The sequence below is a fragment of the Oncorhynchus tshawytscha genome, linkage group LG02 (assembly GCF_018296145.1).
Source record: "Oncorhynchus tshawytscha isolate Ot180627B linkage group LG02, Otsh_v2.0, whole genome shotgun sequence".
Taxonomy (NCBI): Eukaryota; Metazoa; Chordata; class Actinopteri; order Salmoniformes; family Salmonidae; genus Oncorhynchus; species Oncorhynchus tshawytscha.
In genome coordinates, this window is record NC_056430.1 from 43,887,686 (window position 1) to 43,909,847 (window position 22,162).

Consider the following 22,162-nt stretch of genomic DNA (forward strand, 5'->3'; position numbering starts at 1 on the left):
AACCGTGGCGTACCAGCTGACTACTACAGCGTCTACAGTAGCGTGGGGGGCGGTCCGGGCTACGTGGAGGAGTACCCCCTCTACCCTCCAGGCGTACGCCCTGACAGCATCTGCTCCGTGTCAGCCGTGGGTTACGACCGCATGGGCCCCCCTCGCTGGACCAACGATGAGAAGAGACGCTCACTGCGGGACGGGCCCCTCTACAGACCCCCGCCCCCCCGAGACCCATACGGCCCCCACCCAGCCCTGCCTATTACGGCCAGATGGATGCAGCCCAGACCGCCATGAGGCGTCTGTCCATCCAACCTAGGTCTAGGTCCGTTCCCAGGTCCCCCTCCTCGTCCACGGGTGGTCCCTACTCTCCCAGCCCCCATAGCTTTGCCTCGCCTATCTGCTCACCCTCTGCCCGGTTTGACAGAGGACCAGGCAGGCTACGGGAGGATGTGATCTACGCTGACCCCTCTGTGTATGGACTGAGGAGATCACTGAGCTCTCCCAAGGTGAGAGATGGGAGAGGGTGTGTGTGTATTTGCGTGTGTGGTGGGGGAGAGGGTGTTGGTGTACAGTATGTGTGTATGTGGTCGGGGAGAGGGTGTGTGTGTGTGTGTGTGATTGTGTGTGTGTGTGTTATTGTCAGGAGTCAGCTGTTAATGGGTGAAGATTTGTTTGTGTTTTTAGGCCAAAATCATAGTGATCCCAGAACATCCTGGTTATTTATCTTATTTCAGTATGATTACCCTGGAGACAGGAGGTCGCTAAGCCAAGGAATGTACCACTACAACTACCCTGCCTCCCCCTCTCTCCACAGCAAAATGGTACGTCCTCCCAAAGAATGTTACACTGTCAAGAGATACAGACCAATGAGTCCAATGTCAAGTTTGGGAGACACTTGGCTAGAGTACTCACACACACTTTCACACACCTACACACTCACTTGGCGGGGATAAGGTCCTTGGCAGCTACCTCTGCTTAAAATGTAACCGGCAACTAAAGGTACGCTATAGCTGTGCTTTCCTGTTGTTTCTGGTTTGAGTTCTTATGTCTGTCCTCCCTGTCTCCACTATCTCGCTGTCTCTTTTTCTTTCATTCTTGGTCACTCTCTTTCTCCCTATTTTTTTGTCTCTCTCTTTCTTTACTTCTGTCTGTCTCTCTCTCTCTCTCTCTCTCTCTCTCTCTCCCTCTTACACTCTCCCTGTCTGTTTCTGCGTCTGCTGGTGCCACTGATGCTGCTGCTACTGGTTTGACTGGCGTCTCTGGTACTGGGTCTTGCACTGTCCTTGTCCTTTTCACTGTTGCTGCTTATGCTGCTCTATTAGGAGGACATGTTAGACCTGCAGCTCCAGAGAAACCTGGAGTACCTCGATCAACAGGTACGTACCGTGGGCATCTCTGGACACACCTCTACCCCTGCCGTGGAACACATCACCGTGCCAAACAAAATCGGATTGTTTAATACATTTAAAACCTTCACACATTTCGTTGAGTCAGTCAATTTGTGAAAGCGTTGTAACTTACTGAGTACAGAGCAGAAGTCGTGAGAAATTTGCAAAGAGTGACGTTCTGATCATCCGCACACTGTTGGTTATATTAAACCCCGTCACACAGTGCGGTTGACAGCGTTTGTGTTGACAACGTTTGCCACATTGTTTAGATGTATTGTCACGTGGAAGATTGTCCATGTTGTCACCTGCTAAACACCTGTTTCTCACGAACACAGTCCACATTCACTCCCACTGTCTTCCCTTCTTTCCCCTGTCTCACTGTCACGGACTGCTTACACCTTATCATAATGACCAGGCCATAGTGCTACAGTATACACACCATTTCAGATCCCTGTACCACAGTACTGGAACTCTTTGTTGGACATTGTACACAAACAGAAATGTGTCTCTTCGATGTATCCAATTTCATTCTCAAATGTAAGTAAGAAAAGACAAAAAAAAAAACACTCGTCAGGGATTATTACTGCTAGACGTCAAGCTCCTGGTCATTACTGTGGCAACCAGGAGAATGATGGGCAGTGTGTTTTGCCCCAGGTGACCGGGAGAGATCACGTTGTCGGCATGGTAACCAGAATGGTGGAGCGATCCTCCCCTAGAGCAAAGCTCTTCGCACAAGTAAGAGAGGAGAGAGTGTCCCAGAGAGACAGGCTTCAGCTAGACCCACAGCCCCCCACAAAAACTTTTTCCACCTAAAGCCTTTGAACTTTTCATATAAGTAACCAAGTAAAACAAATCATGTTTCTAACCATGACCCAGTCATATGCCATAACGCAAAGGAAAGCAGTTCCAACCCACTATTTGTAAAACACTGCTCCACAAAGACTCCCATACCCTCACACTATCCCCCTCCTCAAAGACTAATAATAAGGCACATGTATCTATGCAATAAGACCAGTAAATGCATACTCTACACTTACTAACAGCTGACTAATGCTTTTCCAAGAAGCCTGGACCATTACAGCACAGATTGTTTTGTACTTGCCTTGTAGCCACAGGCTTTCTGCTTTCAGAGTGTAACTAAGCTTGTGCTTGTGCTCTTTCCATTGAGGTCAGCTACCGCCCTCCTCAGGGCTTTTCTAGTCACTAGTGATCTAGGCTAGGAGGCTCAGCTGTTGTCTAGACAGAATCAAGGTGACTCCACAGTCTTCCCCAAGGTCTATACAGCCAAGCCCAAGCCTGCCTCTCCCTCCTCTCTCCAGTACCCTACTCTAGCATGTGGATGTTAGACGCTAGGCTCTCTTCTAGCTTTAGGTTTCTTTATCCAATCAATTCGATGGCGATTTTAGTTATCCATTTTGCTTCACCGTGCAGTGTTGTATGTGTCTTTGTTAAGTTCCTTTGTTTTTCCATCCGTGTTCTATGTCATATCCTGTCTTGTGCCGTAGCCTAATTGTGTCTTGTTGCTTCACAACAACCGCCCCTCTTCTGCGTGCCCCTCTGTCTTCACTGCGATGTCATATCCTCCTTCACATACTTTCCAATCACAGTGCTCCATAAGGACATGGACAACCTGGATATGACCTTTGACCTTTTGACAGAGGGGTTTATCATTCCAGCTCACCCTGTCGGCTCTTACTGCTCGATGCTGTAAACATCACAGTTTTATTTATGCTTTTTTTTAAAGTTATTGATTGGCTATTGTTATGATCTTATTTGTCTAGTATATCAGTATTAATATTGATTCAATATAAATTGTCCTTTGTAGTAGTGATGTCATAAGTACAGTATGTACTATGCACATGGTACGGTGTTTTACACTTATTCTGTTTGGTTCTACGCTATTGATAAAGTGTTGTTTACAGCCACATGGATCTGGGCCATTCCAATTGCTCACTCTGGCTGCGAGTTATTTTTCAAACCCTTGATCTATGGAGAATTTCTTTGAATTGGGTTCTGGTTGATATAATGTTAGTATTAAGAATGAGTCCTGCCTCTGTTTTCCCAGGTGCCTCCGTTCCATGACCCATACAGGGAGCTTCACCCCACACTGAAACTCAATGAGATTGAGACCAGCGTAAGGCCACATCCCTCCATCTAACCATCCTCTCTCCTCCTCTCTTAAACAATCAACCCTCAGAAACCATCCTCTCCCCTGCAAACACACTTCCTCCAATGTCTCTCTCTCTCTCCCTCTCTCTCGTTCTCTTTCTCTCTCTCTCCTCTGTTAGAAACTCTTGGGTCGTCTGTGTGAGCAAAACAGGTTTCTAAAGGACCAGGAGGCAGTTGTTCACAGGCTGAGAATGGACAAGGTACTGTACGAAATACAAAGCTGCTAAAGAAAGTAAACGTAAAAGACCACCCCTAGGTAATACCTAGCGTTCCTCTTCCCCTGTCCTAACCTTAACCATTATCAAGTGAGAATGCAAAACTGACCCAAGGTCAGCATCTAAGGGCAACGTCACCCTACTCCCCAACCATTGCCTGACATGTCCCCTGTTACCTGCTGTTCCCAGGACAGCCTAGAGGGAGCACTGGTGGCCACACATCAGGAGATGGAGCTGTACCGGGGTCAGCCGCTGGTTGCAGACAAACTACAGCTGAAGAAGGAGACACTGCAGAACCAGCTCATCAACATCAGAGGAGAACTCTCCCAGGCATCCAGCGTAAGACACATACAGGAGATTATAGCAATCTATGATAATCCATAGTGATCCATTATATATACTGTAACCTAAATGTGATGAGTAAATCAAGGTATCCTGTGAAAGAGACATGGAGCATAACCCATTTCTCTAAATCTAAACTATGATCTTCTATTTGTAATCTATAACATCTGATCACCATCAGATGACAACTCTCCTACTCCAATGTGATGGATACTGTGTAGTCAATGGATTCAACGTACAGCCAGGGTTTTTCACGCAAAGGAAAAAAACGCATGTGCCCACCACCCAAGCTCCTTTTTGATCTAGGAAAAACCTTCATAGTTCCAGGTCCTGAGTGTCTCCTCTATCCCTTGCTGTCCCCAGGCTCTGACCACCACACGGATGGAGTTTGAAGCCCTGGAGGACGAGGTCAACGCTATCCATGGGGACCTGTGGGAGCAGCTCAACGCAGGCGGGCAGGTACACGGACACCCTCTCTTCATCAGGACCCCACACTGGTCATCTACTCCGTGATCCACCTAAATCTTCAACATTTTTCTTGTGGCGTGTTTTTAGCCAGTCACCAATTGAACACTGAATTTGAAGCCTATAAATAAAATGACTAGAAAGGAACTGATCCTATAATCTCACCTGCTCATAACCCACCTGTATGGTTCCATTCTAGCTTCTAGGGCTTATCTTTGGCTGTTTTCCAGGTACCACATTGTTATCCTAGGTTGCTAATATCTGAGCGGAAACCTTCCTTCTAATCAATAATTTAAAAAGCATATGAATCGCTCATCAATAAGAAATGAACACAATTAAAATGTTCATCATGTCCTATTTATCATTGTGTAGTCAACCTGCCCCATTAAACACCTGCCTGTCACTCCTTTCCATGGGATGTAACCTGGCTCATGGTGGTGAACTGTGAAGAGACTGTCTATAAGAGTGCAGTGTCTGTGACCCACTCACTAACACAGTCGTATTCACTAGGAATGAAATGGACGCAAACGGGCCGAAACTGGGAGAGAGTACCTGAACTTGTCCAATAAAAATGCATGTTTTCATTTTCTGTTGCGAAATGTTTTGCTACGTTTTGCTACAGTGTGCACTAATCAATGCAACCCTGTTGTTTTCTAAGACAATAAGGCTACCTGGTGTCACTCCCTCGCACTACTCTGGTCTTATAACTGAGCCACACTCCTGCATCACTCACTGACTTGTTTTCTAACAGAATACTTGATAATAACAAAAATATGTTATTAACAAGCTATTATTCAGTAGTATACTTAAAATGTTATTCTCTAACATTTTCCTCTCCTCTATCCTTCTCGTATCACCTTTCCTTCCCTCGTCTTCTTTCCACCCCCTACTCTCCTTGGTCAGAGTGAGATGGTCCATAGACACATTCAGAAGGAGTTCTGGAGAGTTCAGGAAGTGTGGGAGGGGCTCCACAAGAGCAACCTTTCCAGAGGCACAGACACAGCCAAACACAGGGGTACGCATCACCTCACAACAACATAACATACACTATAGTCTCACACAAATATAGTAATTGCCACTCCAACACAAGATGATAATCGAATAAATTTATAAATATGAGTATTTGGGTGAACAGTATGCCTCATGCATATCTAACTCCCTTCTCTCTTTTTTTAATCAATATCTCCTATCTTCTTTTGTTTACGCAATTCTCTTTCTTGTCCTTTCCTCTCCTCTTCTCTCATGTCCCCCATCTCCCTTTCCCCTCTCTCCCACAGTGGCCAGTGGGGCATCAGGTTCCTTTAGCACCAATAGTCCTGCCAGTCCCCTGAGTTCAGTAAGCCTCACCAGTCCACTCAGCCCCTTCTCCCCAGTGCCCGGCTCCCAGGCTTCCCCCACCAAACAGCTGGGTCCGGAGGTAAGCACCAGCCCTTCCTACCACCCACGCAACCAACCAAACACCAACCTGGGTCTCCACCTGTGTCCTCAACCTAACACCCACCTGAGTCCTCAACCTAACACCCAGCCAGAACAAAGTGTTCAACTAGGTCCTGAATCCAACACCCAACTAGGTGCTGATCCAAATAGACCAGTGTCTGAGCCAAAAACCCACCCGGGTCCTCAACCTAACATCCACCTTGGTCCTGACCCAAACACAAAATACCCTCATATACACTCTTTACCTCACACCCAGTCCAGGTCTCTCAGTCCTGAAACACAGTACCAAATCCTGTACTTAGCCACCCAGTCCCGTCCTAAACTTAAATCCATACTTAACACCCAAACAAGTTCTGAGCCAAATAGGCACCCTGGTCTTGAACCAAATGTACACCCTGGTCCTGAGCCAAGCTCCCAGTCTTGCACTTGCCAAGCCAACCAGCTTGCCCCTGTAGAGAGTACAGACACCCAGCAACATGCACAACCATACACCTCCCAAGCCAACAAGCATGACCTTAGAGACACCAAAGACACCCAACCAAACACCCGCCCCAACCCCACCCACAGCACCAGCCAAGTCAATCAGCCTGCCAATATGGACAGTACACATCTAGAGCCATACAGCCACCGAGCCAGCTCTGGAGTTCCACTCCTCCAAGGAGACAGCCATAGCTTTACCCACTCACACACCCACCCTGCCAAACTAACCAATCAGCAAGCACCTACTGGCAGTAACCCCAGCCACCAACACACCCAGCTAGCCAATGAGCTTTCCCCTCAGCCGAAACAGCAAGCCATTGGCTACAGGAAAGATGTTCTCCCAGACCCACCTTCCTACCGAGCTAGCTATCCTGTCTTCCTCAGATACCCACCTCAGCACACCCACCTGACTGTCCCTGAGACCAAGTACTCATCTTCCCGCCAAAACCCATGTCTGGTTAGCCAACTAGCCTGTAGCCATACTCCAGATCCACATAAACACTCCCTACCACCTCACCCCAGGACCAGAGTTCTCAGTACTGAAACACAGTACCGGGTCCTCTGCTTAGCCACTCAGTCCCGAGAACAATCCCAAGGACGATCCCGCTCACGTACCCGCACTCGCCCACTCACCTTCCCCAACAACCAGCTAGATGTTATCGACGGTGCTTACCCTACACCCCACACCCCGATACCACCACACACCCATCCAAACAACAGGCCTTAGGTCAGAGTGTACAGGAAGACCCATCTATAGACCTGGTGGACAGTACGGTGCCACAACTGCAGCAATTGTAGCCCACACCAGACAGACTTGACACAACAACAGTTAGAATGTGGTGTTGTACTATGTTATGATGATGCAGCTTATATTACAGTGTATTGCCAATAGTAAAAAGCATAGCTGGAAGTTTGAAACAGAATGTGTTATGCTTTCTGGGGAAAAGTTGAGGCTGAAGGTGACTAATGGTCCTAGTCAGTGGTTAATAAAGTTAAAGTTCCGTGTCCAGCAGGCTCAGGGAATCCTCACTGAAGGACATTCCCAGGAAAAAGGGAAGTCAGGAGTTTTCAACCTGCATAACACATAGTTAAATAATTATATAAAGTGCCATTTCAACATCAATGACTCCTTTCACTGCCAGAATAAAAAACTAGCTCTGAAGTTCCTGTAGTGCTGTTATTGACCAGGGTGCAAACACACATTTTCCTTTCATCTCAAATCTAAAGAGCATGACCTGGTGTGTCCACCAGGCAACAGAGAGCCTTCACATATCTCCTGATCCACTTAGCTAAGATTCAGTTAGAGGCAGTTAGGATGACAGGTTATTTCAAGTGTTCTGCGTAATCCCTGGCCAACTACACAGACACACATTATTTATAGAAACATAATTGGGAGGTGGAGCAGAAATGTGGCGATGTGGAAATGTTCTCCTGTTTCTTCACGGCATCACTCACTATGCAGAACATGGCACTCAGTGGTGTAGGTCTGTGGGATACACAAAGTGCCAGGCAGACCGTCCGTTCAGATCCGCACCTCTGACCAATTAGGAAGTTGTGTTTTCATCCATCGTATCTGTGGTTGGATGGCCGTGTGATATAGTCCTCCAGTCCTTCAGGGTCAAAGTGTCTGCGTTCTTCTTTCCTCCATGGTGCTTAATCAATCAATAGATTCATTCATTGGTATCAAGGAATATGATAGGCCAAGAAATCTCCTCAGCGGGTTTCCCAGGTCCATATCAGCTGATTGATTAAAAGTGAGGGATGTAGTTCAGACGATACGGAGGCGCTCTGGCACTGGGGACGGATCCTCCTGTTTTAGTATGAAACCCTGAAGCCTGTAGTGCTCTGCCTTCCTCTGGCTCTCAGCCAACTCTCTCTTTCTTTCTGTTGGGAATGGAGTTCATAATGCAGCTGAAATTTGAATTATAGTGCAGAAAGAGCAGAAAATAACAGTTGATTTTGAGAATCGTATAAGCCTACTTATCATCTGTGTTGCGTAATAACTATAACTGTTTACAGTGTCTGTCGAAAACTGTGGTGCTACTTTCTATCTTGTTTTTCAAATTCAGCAGCAATCAGTGGTCTGTATCAGTGCTACTAATATGATTAGAATGCATCAGTGTGTGCATTCATGCTAGCTCTCAGTACAGGCATATCATTGGACACCTGTGACCCATTACCCCTGAAGTTCTTGGGGTCGGGGCTCCATTCCTCAAATCGTCCCATGATACTCTCTGCTCTGCACTCCGCCTGGCTTTTGTCACTCCTCCTGATGCACAGCGCTCTCTCTTCCTCCTCCCTTCCTCCTCCATCCTTCCTTCCTTCCCTCTCTTCCTCTCCGTCTCCTTCCCTCCTTTTCGTGGCTGTAGGACATTGGCCCGCCACGGCCACCACTTCCCAAATCCTACTGCCCCCTGGAATCGCCCCCCTCCATCCCCCCTCTGCCGTTCGACAGCTCTGCCTGGCCACGCAGCCTGGGCCTGGAGGACGGTTACATTGACGATGAAGAGTCCCACAGCAGAAAGGTATTTGGTGACGGGAGGGTGGGAGGGAGTTACCGTCCCTGCCATGCCCCCGGCCACGCCCCCAAGGAGGTATATGTCCATAACCACTGATTCAGGGACAGATTTATTTTCATACCCCTACTGGGTAAAGTATGGATAAGCAGTATAATAAACTGATCTTAGATCTGTGGTTAAGGCAACTTCTACCACAAGCGCAGTTGTTACCTGTCCTTGAAGCCATCACTGTCTTCCCCAAAACGTTCCCGAACTCCTAAAGCTTTTTCATTCCTCATCAACCAATCCCTCCACCATACACACTCTCACACCTCTCCGTCTGTTCTAGTGCTTCACTTCTCATGGCTCCTATTCCACCATCTCTTCCTTCTTTCTCTCGCTCTCCATCTTGGCCTGTTTCAGCTCTCCAAAAGCACCAGCACTAGAAATGATTATTCTCCTCAGTGACACTGGTCTCACCTTAGTATGCTCTTACACATTGAACAACATCTGTCAATCAATCACTTTCTATGGTTGATACTGCAAACTCCTCATACATTTAACAGCACATTTGGTTATTGTGGGGCCAACAATATATTCATCAGTTGACCAGTAATTAATCAAACAAGTTCTAAAGCAACAATATCAAACAAAAACGAAAACACAATGCAGTATTTTAAATATAATCTAACAATTCATTCTAGTGTACTGGGTGCTTCTGAATGCTATGGCTAAGCTAAGGGCGAGTTGCAGGTTCCCATAGGAACGCTAAGGTGGTGGTTTCTTTACCATGCTGTCTGTGTGTCAGTTGGTGTAGTGATGTGGTAGTAATGTGACTGTGCTCGTCCCTGTGCTAGTGCTGTGTCTGTGCTGTAGTGTGTAGACCGTGCGCTTCCGTTTATGCCGGATCTCTTTCCACCCATCGAGCTCTGGAGTCTGCCACTATATCTGTCAATAACCCCATCATTGCTGTCCACACTAATGCATATTATGTAATGCATTCTGTGTTTGGGTAACCATATGGCTAATAGCTACCTGCGTTGCTGGGTATGATGCTGTTGCCTGAATAGTGCCAACACTCTCCTGGTGTGTAAAGCTCTTACTTTTGATTGGGTGATGATTCATTATCGCCTCCTCGTGTTCTGTGTTGCAGCAAAAGTATGGTTACCGACAGGATGTGTCACCGGGAGAACGGACCAATAGCAACGAAGCTCAGGAGCTGGATCAGGATCGACAGGCCAACATGAATAAAGGTACAGGAAGCAATGGAGCCTGAGTAATGTAGTTCTGGTTCGTCAGTCTGCATAGGCAGCAATGACTCATACCTTGTAGTCTACTGTTTGAGGCCTTTGTGCGTAAATGTGTAATGCTACCTTGCATTTTAACTAGCAGAGTTATACAATCTCTATGGCGCCAAAAAGGGGAGTTATATTTCAGTTCTCTAAACCTGTACTGGAGCTACTGTGAACTTCTTTATTAATATTACATATGACTTCTTTCGCAAATGCATTTCTGATCTAATCCCCAACTGTTAAACAATGCTAAACCTTTTTTTTAAAAAGAAGGCTCCCCTCAGACTCGGAATGAAATCCACTTCAAATGTCAAACCAAATCTAATAATAGATTAAATGACATCATAATCAAGTATATACTATTGCTAGCACAAAAATTAAATTAGATTACTAATACGGTCCTCATGACTAGCTGGACCTTATAAAAGTCAATTGTTTACAGAATAATAGATTGGATTATAGCCCCCGTGACTCATCCTCTGTGTGGATGCGTCCCAAATGTCATCCTATTCCCTACATGGCGCACTACTCTTGACCAGAGACTATATAGGAAATAGGGTGCCATTTGGGACGCATCATGTCATCCTCTGACACGCTGTTTGTCTGTCCCCTGACCAGTGGGGATTGTTCCTCCCAGAACAAAGTCTCCCATGGAGGACCAGGGCCACTCCTACGACCATGGAATCACCCGACGCAACGGCAAAGTGCCCAATGGAATCTCCAGGGTAGGCAGCATGCCGGAGAGGGCATTATGGAACTCAGGAAGCTTATCATCATGTGGATGATGTGATGTGATCAATAGACATGATGTATTGTAACTATATTATGATATTTTACCGATTTGATGTTGCCTTTATGTTGTGGGCCTATGTCTGGTGTATTGAAGGGTGCAATCAAATTGATCCTTTAAAAGATCATGAAATTTGACGTTTTATCATATTCCATTGTCATTCTCTCCATCATAATTTCCATGTCATTCCTGTGTCACAGGAGCGCCCGAAGAGTGCAGTATTCCCTGCTGAGGTGAAGTCCAAGATGAGCATTGAGGAGCAGAACGAGCGTATCCGTAGGAACCAGAGCAGCTCTGTCAGGGACAAGAGACGCAGCCTGAACCTGGGTAGCCAGGCAGGCACAAACTACAGAGTGGTAGGCTCTCATAACTATTTACACATACATATACATTGATAGCCAGCCACCAAGAATGTGTACTGCACGTTGAAATGTAACTTGAGTAGGATCCAATATATTGTTCTGGCTAGAGGTATTCTCGGGTCTAAAAAGTTGGACCCGGACAGACGTGAGGACAATTCAGACCCGAACCTGAACGGACCCGGTATTTTTTTAAGGGGGATCTGGACCCGAACGGACCCGAGAACCATCAAACCTGAACCCGAATGGACCCGACGACAACCAGACCTAGACCTGAGTGACAAAAAAATATATGTTTTTCAGCCAATTTGCGCTTCTGATTTATGAATACGTTTTTATATGTTGGCTAGGCCTGTCAATAAATTCACCTTATTAGTGTAAAATAAATATGCAATAGGCCATGCGGAGCTGTGATCAGGTACATTCAGTTCCACACAGGTCTATCAGCTGTAGTTACATAGATCCGAAACCCGATGAAAATCAAACAGGATCCGATCCGGACAAGAGGAAAAGTTTTAATTTTGGGCCCCAACCTGCTCGTGTCCCAGGTCAGATCTGAGGTATTCGGATTTGGGTGGATCCATGAATACCTCTAGTTCTGGCCCCTTGGCTGTCTCTCCTGGCCATGTTGATTGGCTGAGCCTATGGTATGGCCTCCCAGTCTCTTTCCTAATTGTTTATCTCTGTGCGTGTCCAGGTGAAGCGGAGGCTAACAGCCCATGAGGTGGACATCAAGGACCTGGAGGCTGCAGTACGGGGCGAGGGGGTGCTGGAATCACCCCGGGAGGAGATTGCTCGCCTCAGACGGTTACAGATGGAACCCGACCACTACGACCTGGACATCGGCAAAGAGGTGAGACACACTCTGGAAACCAAAACAGTGTAATAAAATCCCTATGTGACTATGATCCAGTCGTGAAATGATATCCCAGCAAATATGACCCCATTGGCCCCATGTGTGTGTTTGGTGGGGAAGGTGGGCAGGGGTTAGCCCACACAAAGTACTCACCAAGCCCACACCAGCCCAACACGGACTATCCCAGAATTGGCTAGCCCACACCAAACCTAGCACAGGCTAGCCCACACCAGCCAAACACGGTCCAGCCCACACCAAGCCCAGCACAGGCTAGCCCACTACTTAATAATGTAGAGGTGGGGGATAATTTGAATATTCAGGGGCATGGTTTGCAAATACCCCAATTCATGTTGTTTAGTTAAAAAATTATACAAGATAAAAATTACTGACACCATTCAAACCAATCAGGGTTCGTAATTTTCAAGCCAATTGTTTCGGAATCACATCAGCTAGAACCTTATAGTTTCAAGGTGACTGTAACGTTGTGTGAAGGATCGGGAAACAGGTGCAGGAATGGGTAATAGGATTTTTTATTGCCCCAATTACATTGTGCCATGTAAAGGCATGGGGACAAAGACCAAACAAACATGTATACAAAACACAGGGTTGAAACCCAAACAAAAGTGCGAGGAGTACCTTGAATACATACACGGGACGAGAACCGAAAACACAAGAGTACAATGATACACCACAGGACGAGACCCGTAATCATATATGCACAATTTGCACAGCACAAAAGCCAAAACAACACAGGTACTCACAGGCACAACGGACATGGAAACAATAATCGACAGCCCAATGATAAAACAAAGGTCACATTTATACAAATACAATCAGTGAGGAATATGAACCAGGTGTGCGTAATGACACAGTTCAGTGCCTAGAGGCCGGTGACGTAAACCTTTGAAAATGGTGCACGGAATGAGCAACAGTACCGGAGGGATCCGTGAGAGTGAAACATTATTTTTGTGCAACCATTGCTGAGAGTGCCATTCCAGTTTAAGTGTTCTGTTGTATAATGTAAAACTTTTTATTTTTTTTAAATCCCCATCTTCGTGATATCCAATTACAATCTTGTCTCATCGATGCAACTCCCCAATGGGCTTTGGAGAGAAAAAGGTTGAGTCATATGTCCTCCGAAACATCACCCGCCTAACCGCGCTTCTTAATATCTTCCCACTTAACCCCGAAGCCACCCGCACCAATGTGTGAGAGGAAATCAATCAAGCCTTGAATCAAACCCAGGTTTGTAGTGATGCCTCAAGCCTTAGACCGCTGCGCCACTCGGTAGGCTATGTAATATTTTTTTTGTCTTGTGTATTGCCAATGATGAAGTCTGTACAGTTGATATATTAGGAATTTTCTCTTGTAAAAATAATAACACAGTACTGGTCAAAAGTTTGGACACACCTACTCATTCCAGGGTTTTTCTTTATTTTTACAATTTTCAAAATCCAAATATATTTTTTATTTGAGATTCTTCAAAGCGGACGCTCTTTTCCTTGATAACAGCTCTGCACACTCTTGGTTTCCTCTCAACCAGTTTCATGAGGTAGACACCTGGAATGCATGTCAATTCACCTTTTCACACGTACCAACAAATGGGAGAGATCATTCAACAGTGGTTCCTGGAGGGTATGCTCAAACCGGTTTGATAAGAATGCTTATTTAGAACATCTAGTTTCGATTGACTCAACAGTCAGGATTTGAGCTAGCCACACTGTATTTTCACAGAAACATTTTGCACAAACACAGTCCTTACAAAGTTATGTCCTGAATGTGACGAGTTGATTTTTGGATGCAATGTTCAGACATTCACAGAAGTAGCAACATCATACACAATCATCCAAACCGGAAAATGTAAGCTACATTAGTCCTAACGCTAACTGAGGAAATATTGACGTTACACAAGCGGTCATATTTAGATAACTCTCAGCTGCCAGAAACAACAATATGAATTAGCTAACATCAATTACTATTCACAATGAATCACATCACAGGTGAGCTCAACATTGATTGATTGAATAATTGAGTAAAATGCTTTCTAGAAATCGAAAAGTAATCCGATGATGGGTAGTTTGTGTGCACCGCCATATTTGTTTTTCGCGTCAACCAAAGATAATAAGAGAAGACAAGATGAGTTTGGTCTGTTTGCAGTATGCTTGTTGAAGGGGGGTATGTCATCTATGATCATTCACTTCCCTTTCTTCACTTCTGTAAGTTTACCCAAAAGATGAGTGAACCATTCCTTCCCCTCATTATAACATCTTTGGTCTGACAGACATTTACGTGACACCCAGAAGGCATTGTTTAATGTCAACAAACATGGTGCCACACATAACTGGCAAATAGCTTAGCTCATTACAATCAGTACCACCTTCATAAAAGTATTTTACACACATCATAGGTGTCCATTACAATATATGCAATAATCGGAATGCATTATTTTTCACCAGTACTCGGAAACATGTGAATAAAATTGTAAATACATTATGCTCCATACACACATACTGTATGCTACAGTAGATGCGACAACATGATATGGAAAATAAGGCACTTACTTTAATAGGATGTCCAAAGTTATTTTGTGTAAGGAAAACAACAAGACAGGCAATGTGAGCGCCAGCAAGACTGCACAAATGTCTTCATACTTGATATCAGGCCAACATAGAAATACAAAAACCCCTAGACCTACAACAACCCTAGACATACAAAAACCCTAGACAATACAAAAACTGGCATATCCACCCTAGTCACACCCTGACCTAACCAAAATATAAAGAAAACAGAGATATCTAAGGTCAGGGCGTGACATTGACAAGTTGAAACATACCCTATAGATAATTAATAGGCAGCTCGTGTTAACTGTTCTGTTGCGTAACAATCACATTTTGGAACAGTGAGTGCATTCTGACATCACGTGCATAAAACAACTCACTCTGGGGCGACCGTTGAAGAAATGTGGAACTCACGTTTGAAAATTGTAAGAGGTGTGCCTTATTAAAAGTTAATTTGTGGAATTTCTTTCCTTCTTTCCTTCCTTCTTAATGCATTTGAGCCAATCAGTTGTGTTGTGACAAGGTAGGGGTGGTATACAGACCAAGTCCATATTATGGCAAGAACAGCTCAAATAAGCAAAGAGAAATGACAATCCATCATTACTTTAAGACACGAAGGTCAGTCAAACCGGAACATTTCAAGAACTTTTACAATTTCTTCAAGTTCAGTCACAAAAACCATCAAGCGTTTTAATGAAACTGGCTCTCATGATGACTGCCACAGGAAAGGAAGACCCAGAGTTACCTATTCTGCAGAGGATAAGTTCATTGGAGTACACCAGACTCAGAAATTGCAGCCCAATAAATGCTTCACAGAATTCAAGAAACAGATACATCTGAACATCAACTGTTGAGTGGACACTGCGTGAATCAGGTCTTCATAATCAAATTGCTGCAAAGAAACCACGACTAAACGACACCAATAATAAGAGACTTGCTTGGGCAAAGAAACACAAAATGGACATAAGACCGGTGGAAATCTGTCCTTTGATCTGATGAGTCCAAGCTAGTGATTTTTGGTTCCAACTGCTGTGTCTTTGTGAGATGCAGAGTAGGTGAATAGATGATCTCTGCATGAGTAGTCCCCACCCTGAAGCATGGAGGAAGAGGTGTGATGGTGTGGGGGTGCTTTGCTGGTGACACTATCTGTAATTATTTTGAATTCAAGGCATACTTAACCAGCATGGCTACCACAGCATTCTGCAGTGATACGCCATCCCATCTGGTTTGCGCTTGTGGGACTATCATTTGGTTATCAACAGGACAATGACCCAACACACCTCCAGGCTGTGTACGGGCTATTAGAAGGAGAGTGATGGAGTGCTGCATCAGATTAACTGGCCTCCACAAGCACCCGACCTCAACCCAATTGAGATGGTTTGGGATGAGTTTAAATGTTTTATTTAATTTACAAAGGTGACCTGGCCAAGAAAGTAAAGCAGTGCAACAAAAACAACAACAAAGTGTTAGTTACACATGGGATAAACAAACGTACAGTCAATAACACAATAGAAAATCTGTATACAGTGTGTGCAAATGAAGTAAAGAGGTAAGGCAATAAATAGGCCATAGTGGTGAAGTAATTACAATTTATCACTTACCACTGGAGTGATAGATGTACAGATGAGGATGTGCAAGTAGAAAAACTATATATATGGGGATAGTTGGTTGGATGGGCTATTTACAGATGGGCTGTGTACAGCGGCAGCAATCGGTAAACTGCTCTGACAGCCGATGCTTGAAGTTAGTGAGGGAGATATACGTCTCCAGCTTCAGGGATTTTTGCAATTTGTTCCAGTCATTGGCAGCAGAGAACTGTAAGGAAAGGCAGCCAAAGCAGGTGTTGGCTTTGGGGATGACCAGTGAAATATACCTGCTGGAGCGCGTGCTACGGGTGGGTGTTGCTATGTTGACCAGTGAGCTGAGATAAGGCATATCTTTACCTAGCAAAGACTTATAGATGACCTGGAGCCAGTGGGTTTGGCGACAAATATGAAGCGAGGACCAGCCAACGAGAGCATACAGGTCACAATGGTGGGTAGTATATGGGGCTTTGGTGACAAAACGGATGGCACTGTGATAGACTGCGTCCAGTTTTTTGAGTAGAATGTTGGAGGTTATTTTGTAAAAGACATCGCCGAAGTCAAGGATCGGCAGGATAGTCAGTTTTACGAGGATATGTTTGGCAGCATGAGTGAAGTAGGCGTTGTTGCGAAATAGGAAGCCAATTCTAGATTTATTTTGGGATTGGAGATTCTTAATATGAGTCTGGAAGAATAGTTTAAGAGGAGTTGGAGGCCACGGAAGGAGTGTTATGTAGCATTGAAGCTTGTTTTGAGGTTTGTTAACACAGTGTCCAAAGAAGGGCCAGAGTGATACAGAATGGTGTCGTCTGTGTAGAGGTGGATCAAATAATTAACAAGAGTGACATCATTGATACAGTTGAATTCGAAAGTTTACATACACTTAGGTTGGAGTCATTAAAACTAGTTTTTCAACCACTCCACAAATTTCTTGTTATCGTTTTGGCAAGTCAGTTAGGATATCTACTTTGTGCATGACACAAGTAATTTTCCCAACAATTGTTTACATACAGATTTTCCCTTATATCACAATTCCAGTCGGTCAGAAGTTTACATACACTAAGTTGACTGTGCCTTTAAACAGCTTGGAAAATTACAGATTTTTAAAATGTCTTTAGAAGCTTCTGACAGGCCAATTGACATAATTTGAGTCAATTGGAGGTGTATCTGTGGATGTATTTCAAGGCATACCTTCAAACTCAGTGCCTCTTTGCTTGACATCATGGGAAAATCAAAAGACATCAGCCCCGAAAATTGTAGACCTCCACAAGTCTGGTTCATCCTTGGGAGAAATTTCCAAACGCCTGAAGGTACCATATTCATTTGTACAAACAATAGTATGCAAGTATAAACACCATGAGACCACGCAGCTGTCATCCTGCTCAGGAAGGTGATTATGATATAATGTAGGACCTTGAGTGTGGCTGAAGTGCACCCGTGACCAGCTCGGAAACCGGATTGCATTGCGGAGAAGGTACAGTGGGATTCGAGATGGTTGGTGATCTGTTTGTTCACTTGGCTTTCGAAGACTTTAGAAAGGCAGGGCAGGATGGATATAGGTCTGTAACAGTTTGGGTCTAGAGTGTCTCCCCCTTTGAAGAGGGGGATGACAGCGGACGCTTTCCAATCTTTAGGAATCTAAGACGATACAAAGGAGAGGTTGAACAGACTAGTAATAATGGTTGCGACAATGGCGGCAGATGATTTTCGGAAGAGAGGGTCCAGATTGTCTAACCCAGCTGATTTGTAGGGATCCAGTTTCTGCAGCTCTTTCAGGACATCAGCTGTCTGGATTTGGGTGAAGGAAAAGCAGGTGGGAAGCGTGGCCCGCAGTAGAGAAATGCTTATTGAAATTCTCAATTATCGTGGATTTATCAGTGGTGACAGTGTTTCCTAGCCTCAGTGTAGTGGGCAGCTGAGAGGAGGTGCTCTTATTCTCCATGGTGTACCAAAACATTTTGGAATTAGTGCTGTAGGATGCAAATTTCTGTTAGAAAAAGCTAGCCTTTGCTTTCCTAACTGACTTTGTATAGTGGTTCCTGACTTCCCTGAAAAGTTGCATATCGAGGGGACTATTCGAAGCTAGTGCAGTGTGCCGCAGGATGTTTTTGTGCTGGTCAAGGGCAGTCAAGTCTGGAGTGAACCAAGCGCTATATCTGGTCTTAGTTCTAACAGTTTTTGAAAGGGGCATGCTTTTTTAAGATGGTGAGGAAGGCACTTTTGAAGAACAACCAGGCATCCTCTACTGACAGGATGAGGTCAATATCCTTCCAGGATAACCGGGCCAGGTTGATTAGAAAGGCCTGCTCGCATAAGTGTTTTAGGGAGCGTTTGACAGTGATGAGGGGTAGTCGTTTGACCGCGGACCCATAGCAGACGCAGGCAATGAGGCAGTGATTGCTGAGATCCTGGATGAAAACAGCAGAGGTGTATTTAGAGGGCAAGTTGGTCAGGATGATGTCTACGAGGGTGCCCATGTTTACAGATTTGGGGTTGTACCTGGTAGGTTCCTTGATAATTTGTGTGAGATTGAGGGCATCTAGTTTAGATTGTAGGACGGCCAAGGTGTTAAGTGAAGAGTGAAGGAAAAGCAGCCAACAAGTGCTCAGCATATGTGGGAACTTCTTCAAGACTTTTGGAAAAGCATTCCAGGTGAAGCTGGTTGAGAGAATGCCAACAGTGTGCAAAGCTGTCATCAAGGCAAATGATGGCTACTTTGAAAAATCTAAAACACTTTTTTGGTTACTACATAATTCCATGTGTGTTTTTCATAGTTTTGATGTCTTCACTATTATTCTACAATGTAGAAAATAGTAAAAAATTAAGAAAAACCTTTGAATGAGTAGGTGTGTATCCAAACTTTTGACTGGTACTGTATATACAGTGCATTCGGAAAGTTTTCAGACCCCTTGATTTTTTCCACATTTTGTTACATTACAGCCTTTTTTTCTTTTTTTTTCTCTCATCAATCTACATATAATACCCCATAATGACAAAACAAAAAAACGTTTTTAGACTGAAATATCACATTTACATAAGTATTCAGTCATTTTACTCATTACTTTGTCAAAGCACTTTTGGTAGTGATTACAGCCTCAAGTCTTCTTGGGTATGGCTTGGTGCACCCTTATTTGGGGAGTTTCTCCTGTTCTTCTCTGCAGATCCTCTCAAGCTCTGTCAGGTTGGATGGGGAGCGTCTCTGCACAGCTATTTTCAGATCTCTTCAGTGATGTTCAATGGGGTTCAAGTCTGGACTCTGGCTGGCCCACTCAATGACATTTAGAGACTTGTCCCGAAGCCACTCCTACATTGTCTTGGCTGTGTGAACTGAACAAAAATATAAATGCAACATGTAAAGTATTGGTCACATTTTTCATGAGCTGAAATTAAAGATCTCAGAAATGTTCCATACGCACAAAAAGCGTATTTCTCAAAAATGTTGGTGCACAAATGTGTTTACGTCTCTGTGAGTGAGCATTTCTCCTTTGCCAAGCTAATCTATCCACGTGACAGTTGTGGCATATCAAGGAAGCTGTTTAAACAACATGATCCTTACACAGGTGCACATTGTGCTGAGGACGATAAAAGGCCACTCTAAAATGTGCAGTTTTGTCACACAACACAATGCCACAGATGTCTCAGGTTTTGAGGGAGCTTGCAATTGGCATGCTGACTGCAAGAACATCCAACAGAGCTGTTGCCAGATAATTGAATGTTAATTTCTCTACCATAAGCCACCTCCAAAGTCATTGGCAGTCCATCCAACCAGCCTCACAACCACAGACCACGTGTAACCACGCCAGTCCATGACCTGCACATCCTGCTTCTTAAGGGTGGGCTTATTTCAGGCAGTGAGGGCTGCCCTTGGAGCAAACTACCGTGGGGCCAATATGGAGCCGATGAGCTTAGGTGCATCGGCACAATGTGTGCAGTCTACATGGGTCCAATGATTTAACCCTCATTCGTTTGCTGGGAAAAGAGGAGCTTATTTCAAGCAAAGTGAAGGCTGACCTTACAGGATATGGGCTGCCCACACTGGGACACAGGGGGCAATGCCTTGGGGTCCAATGTGGATTCGATGAGGAAAGGCACATGGGCCCAATGAGGGCAGCCTACTTGAGGCCAATATTTTAGCCTGCATTGTGTTAATCTGGAGATGTTTGCTGGGTTAGCGCTTAATGCAAAGTTAATGAAACACTTTGATAACAGCCTGAAGTGATTTTAGTAACACTTCATTCTGTACTGCTGTCTCAGATGGTAATTGTTTTATATTTTAAATTACATGGTAATTGCTTAGTTTTATATGAACATTAAACTCTCTAGCAACAGCTCTAGCGGACATTCTTGCAGTCAGCATGAATTGAGGAAGTCAGCTTCCTCAAAACTTGAGACATTTGTGGCATTGTGTTGTGTGACAAAACAGCTCATTTTAGTGTCCTTTTATTGTCCCCAGCGCAAGGTACATCTGTGTAATGATCATGCTGTTTAATGAGCTTCTTGATATGCCACACTTGTCAGGTGGATGGATTATCTTGGCAAAGGATAAATTCTCACTAACAGGGATGTAAACAAATGCGTGCACAACATTTTAGAAAAGTATGTTTTTTGTGCGTATGGAACATTTCTGAGATCTTTTATTTCAACTCATGAAAAATGAGACGAACACTTTACATGTTGCATTTATATTTAGTTCAGTATAAATGGCCCATAAAGTAAAAGGTTACAAAACCTCTTCTGACATGTGTGGTGTCCTCAGCTTTGTGCTCCAGACAAGGTTCTGATCCCGGAGCGCTACCTGGATGTGGAGCCCAACACTCCTCTCAGCCCAGAGGAACAGAAGGAGAAACAGAAGAAAGTAGAGAGGATCAAGACTCTCATTGCCAAATCAAAGTAAGTACAGACACCACAAACTACTGTCCAACACACCTCTCACTCACACATATGTACAGAAGTGTATTTACTCAAATTTTGACAAAACTTTCTCTCCGCTCCATTTTCTGTTTCATATAAGTTTTATGAAACGCCACATGCTCTGTATTAAAAGTTATAATTTCATCTCCTTTCTCTTGCTCTCTTTGTCACACTTTCTCCCTCCCTTCTCTCCCCTGCCATCTCTCCCTCTCCCTCCAGTCTCCAGAATGTGGTTCCTCTATTGGACGGTCCTACTGAGGGGGGCGGTCCTCATCACCAGGGCAACCCAGAGCAGAAGATCCAGGAGCAGGAGAAGAGGATCGAGATCTCCTGTGCTCTGGCCGCCGAGGCCTCGCGACGCTCCCGCCTGCTCTCCGGTGAGGACGCCTCAGCCGCCTGCCGCTCCACTGCCACCACCCCGACCACCCTGTCACCACGGTTACTGCCTTCACAGTTACCGTTGTCCACCCCGACCGTGGCCCTGTTGCCCCCCTGCCACTGAGGGGACCCCCTAGCGATGACAGGCAATGTGTTGCTGAAACACCTCCCCATTCCTCCAAAACCCCTTCCCTCCTCCCCTCTATGACACACATTTCCTCTACCAATCACTGAAATGATCAATCCCTCTCCTGTTTGCAACACACTCAACATTCAACATCAATGACAGCTTTTTAGGGGTTAAATTGGAGGTGAACATAGTGGAACTGCCTTGTTCGAAAGAAAAATATTTTGATAAAATATATACAGTAATTTTGGGGGGAAAAGTTTCTAAGGCCCAGTTTCATGAAGAATAAAATCCCATTATAACCCCTAGTTACATCTCAC

General features: G+C 44.8%; 1 protein-coding gene across 1 annotated transcript in view; it reads left to right on the forward strand.

Moving 5' to 3' along the window:
- The window catches only part of plekha6 (pleckstrin homology domain containing, family A member 6), an 85,802-nt gene that overhangs the window by 53,873 nt on the left and 9,767 nt on the right, over window positions 1–22,162 (forward strand). The window contains 18 exon segments of the mRNA XM_042299331.1: window positions 1–241; window positions 244–500; window positions 729–815; window positions 1,317–1,370; window positions 2,037–2,117; window positions 3,448–3,516; window positions 3,671–3,751; window positions 3,956–4,105; window positions 4,472–4,567; window positions 5,477–5,588; window positions 5,851–5,990; window positions 8,860–9,015; window positions 10,142–10,241; window positions 10,899–11,005; window positions 11,271–11,426; window positions 12,127–12,282; window positions 21,183–21,316; window positions 21,557–21,714. The exon segment at window positions 1–241 is cut by the window's left edge and continues 22 nt beyond it. Of these exon segments, the coding sequence (XP_042155265.1) occupies window positions 1–241; window positions 244–500; window positions 729–815; window positions 1,317–1,370; window positions 2,037–2,117; window positions 3,448–3,516; window positions 3,671–3,751; window positions 3,956–4,105; window positions 4,472–4,567; window positions 5,477–5,588; window positions 5,851–5,990; window positions 8,860–9,015; window positions 10,142–10,241; window positions 10,899–11,005; window positions 11,271–11,426; window positions 12,127–12,282; window positions 21,183–21,316; window positions 21,557–21,714 (2,335 nt within the window).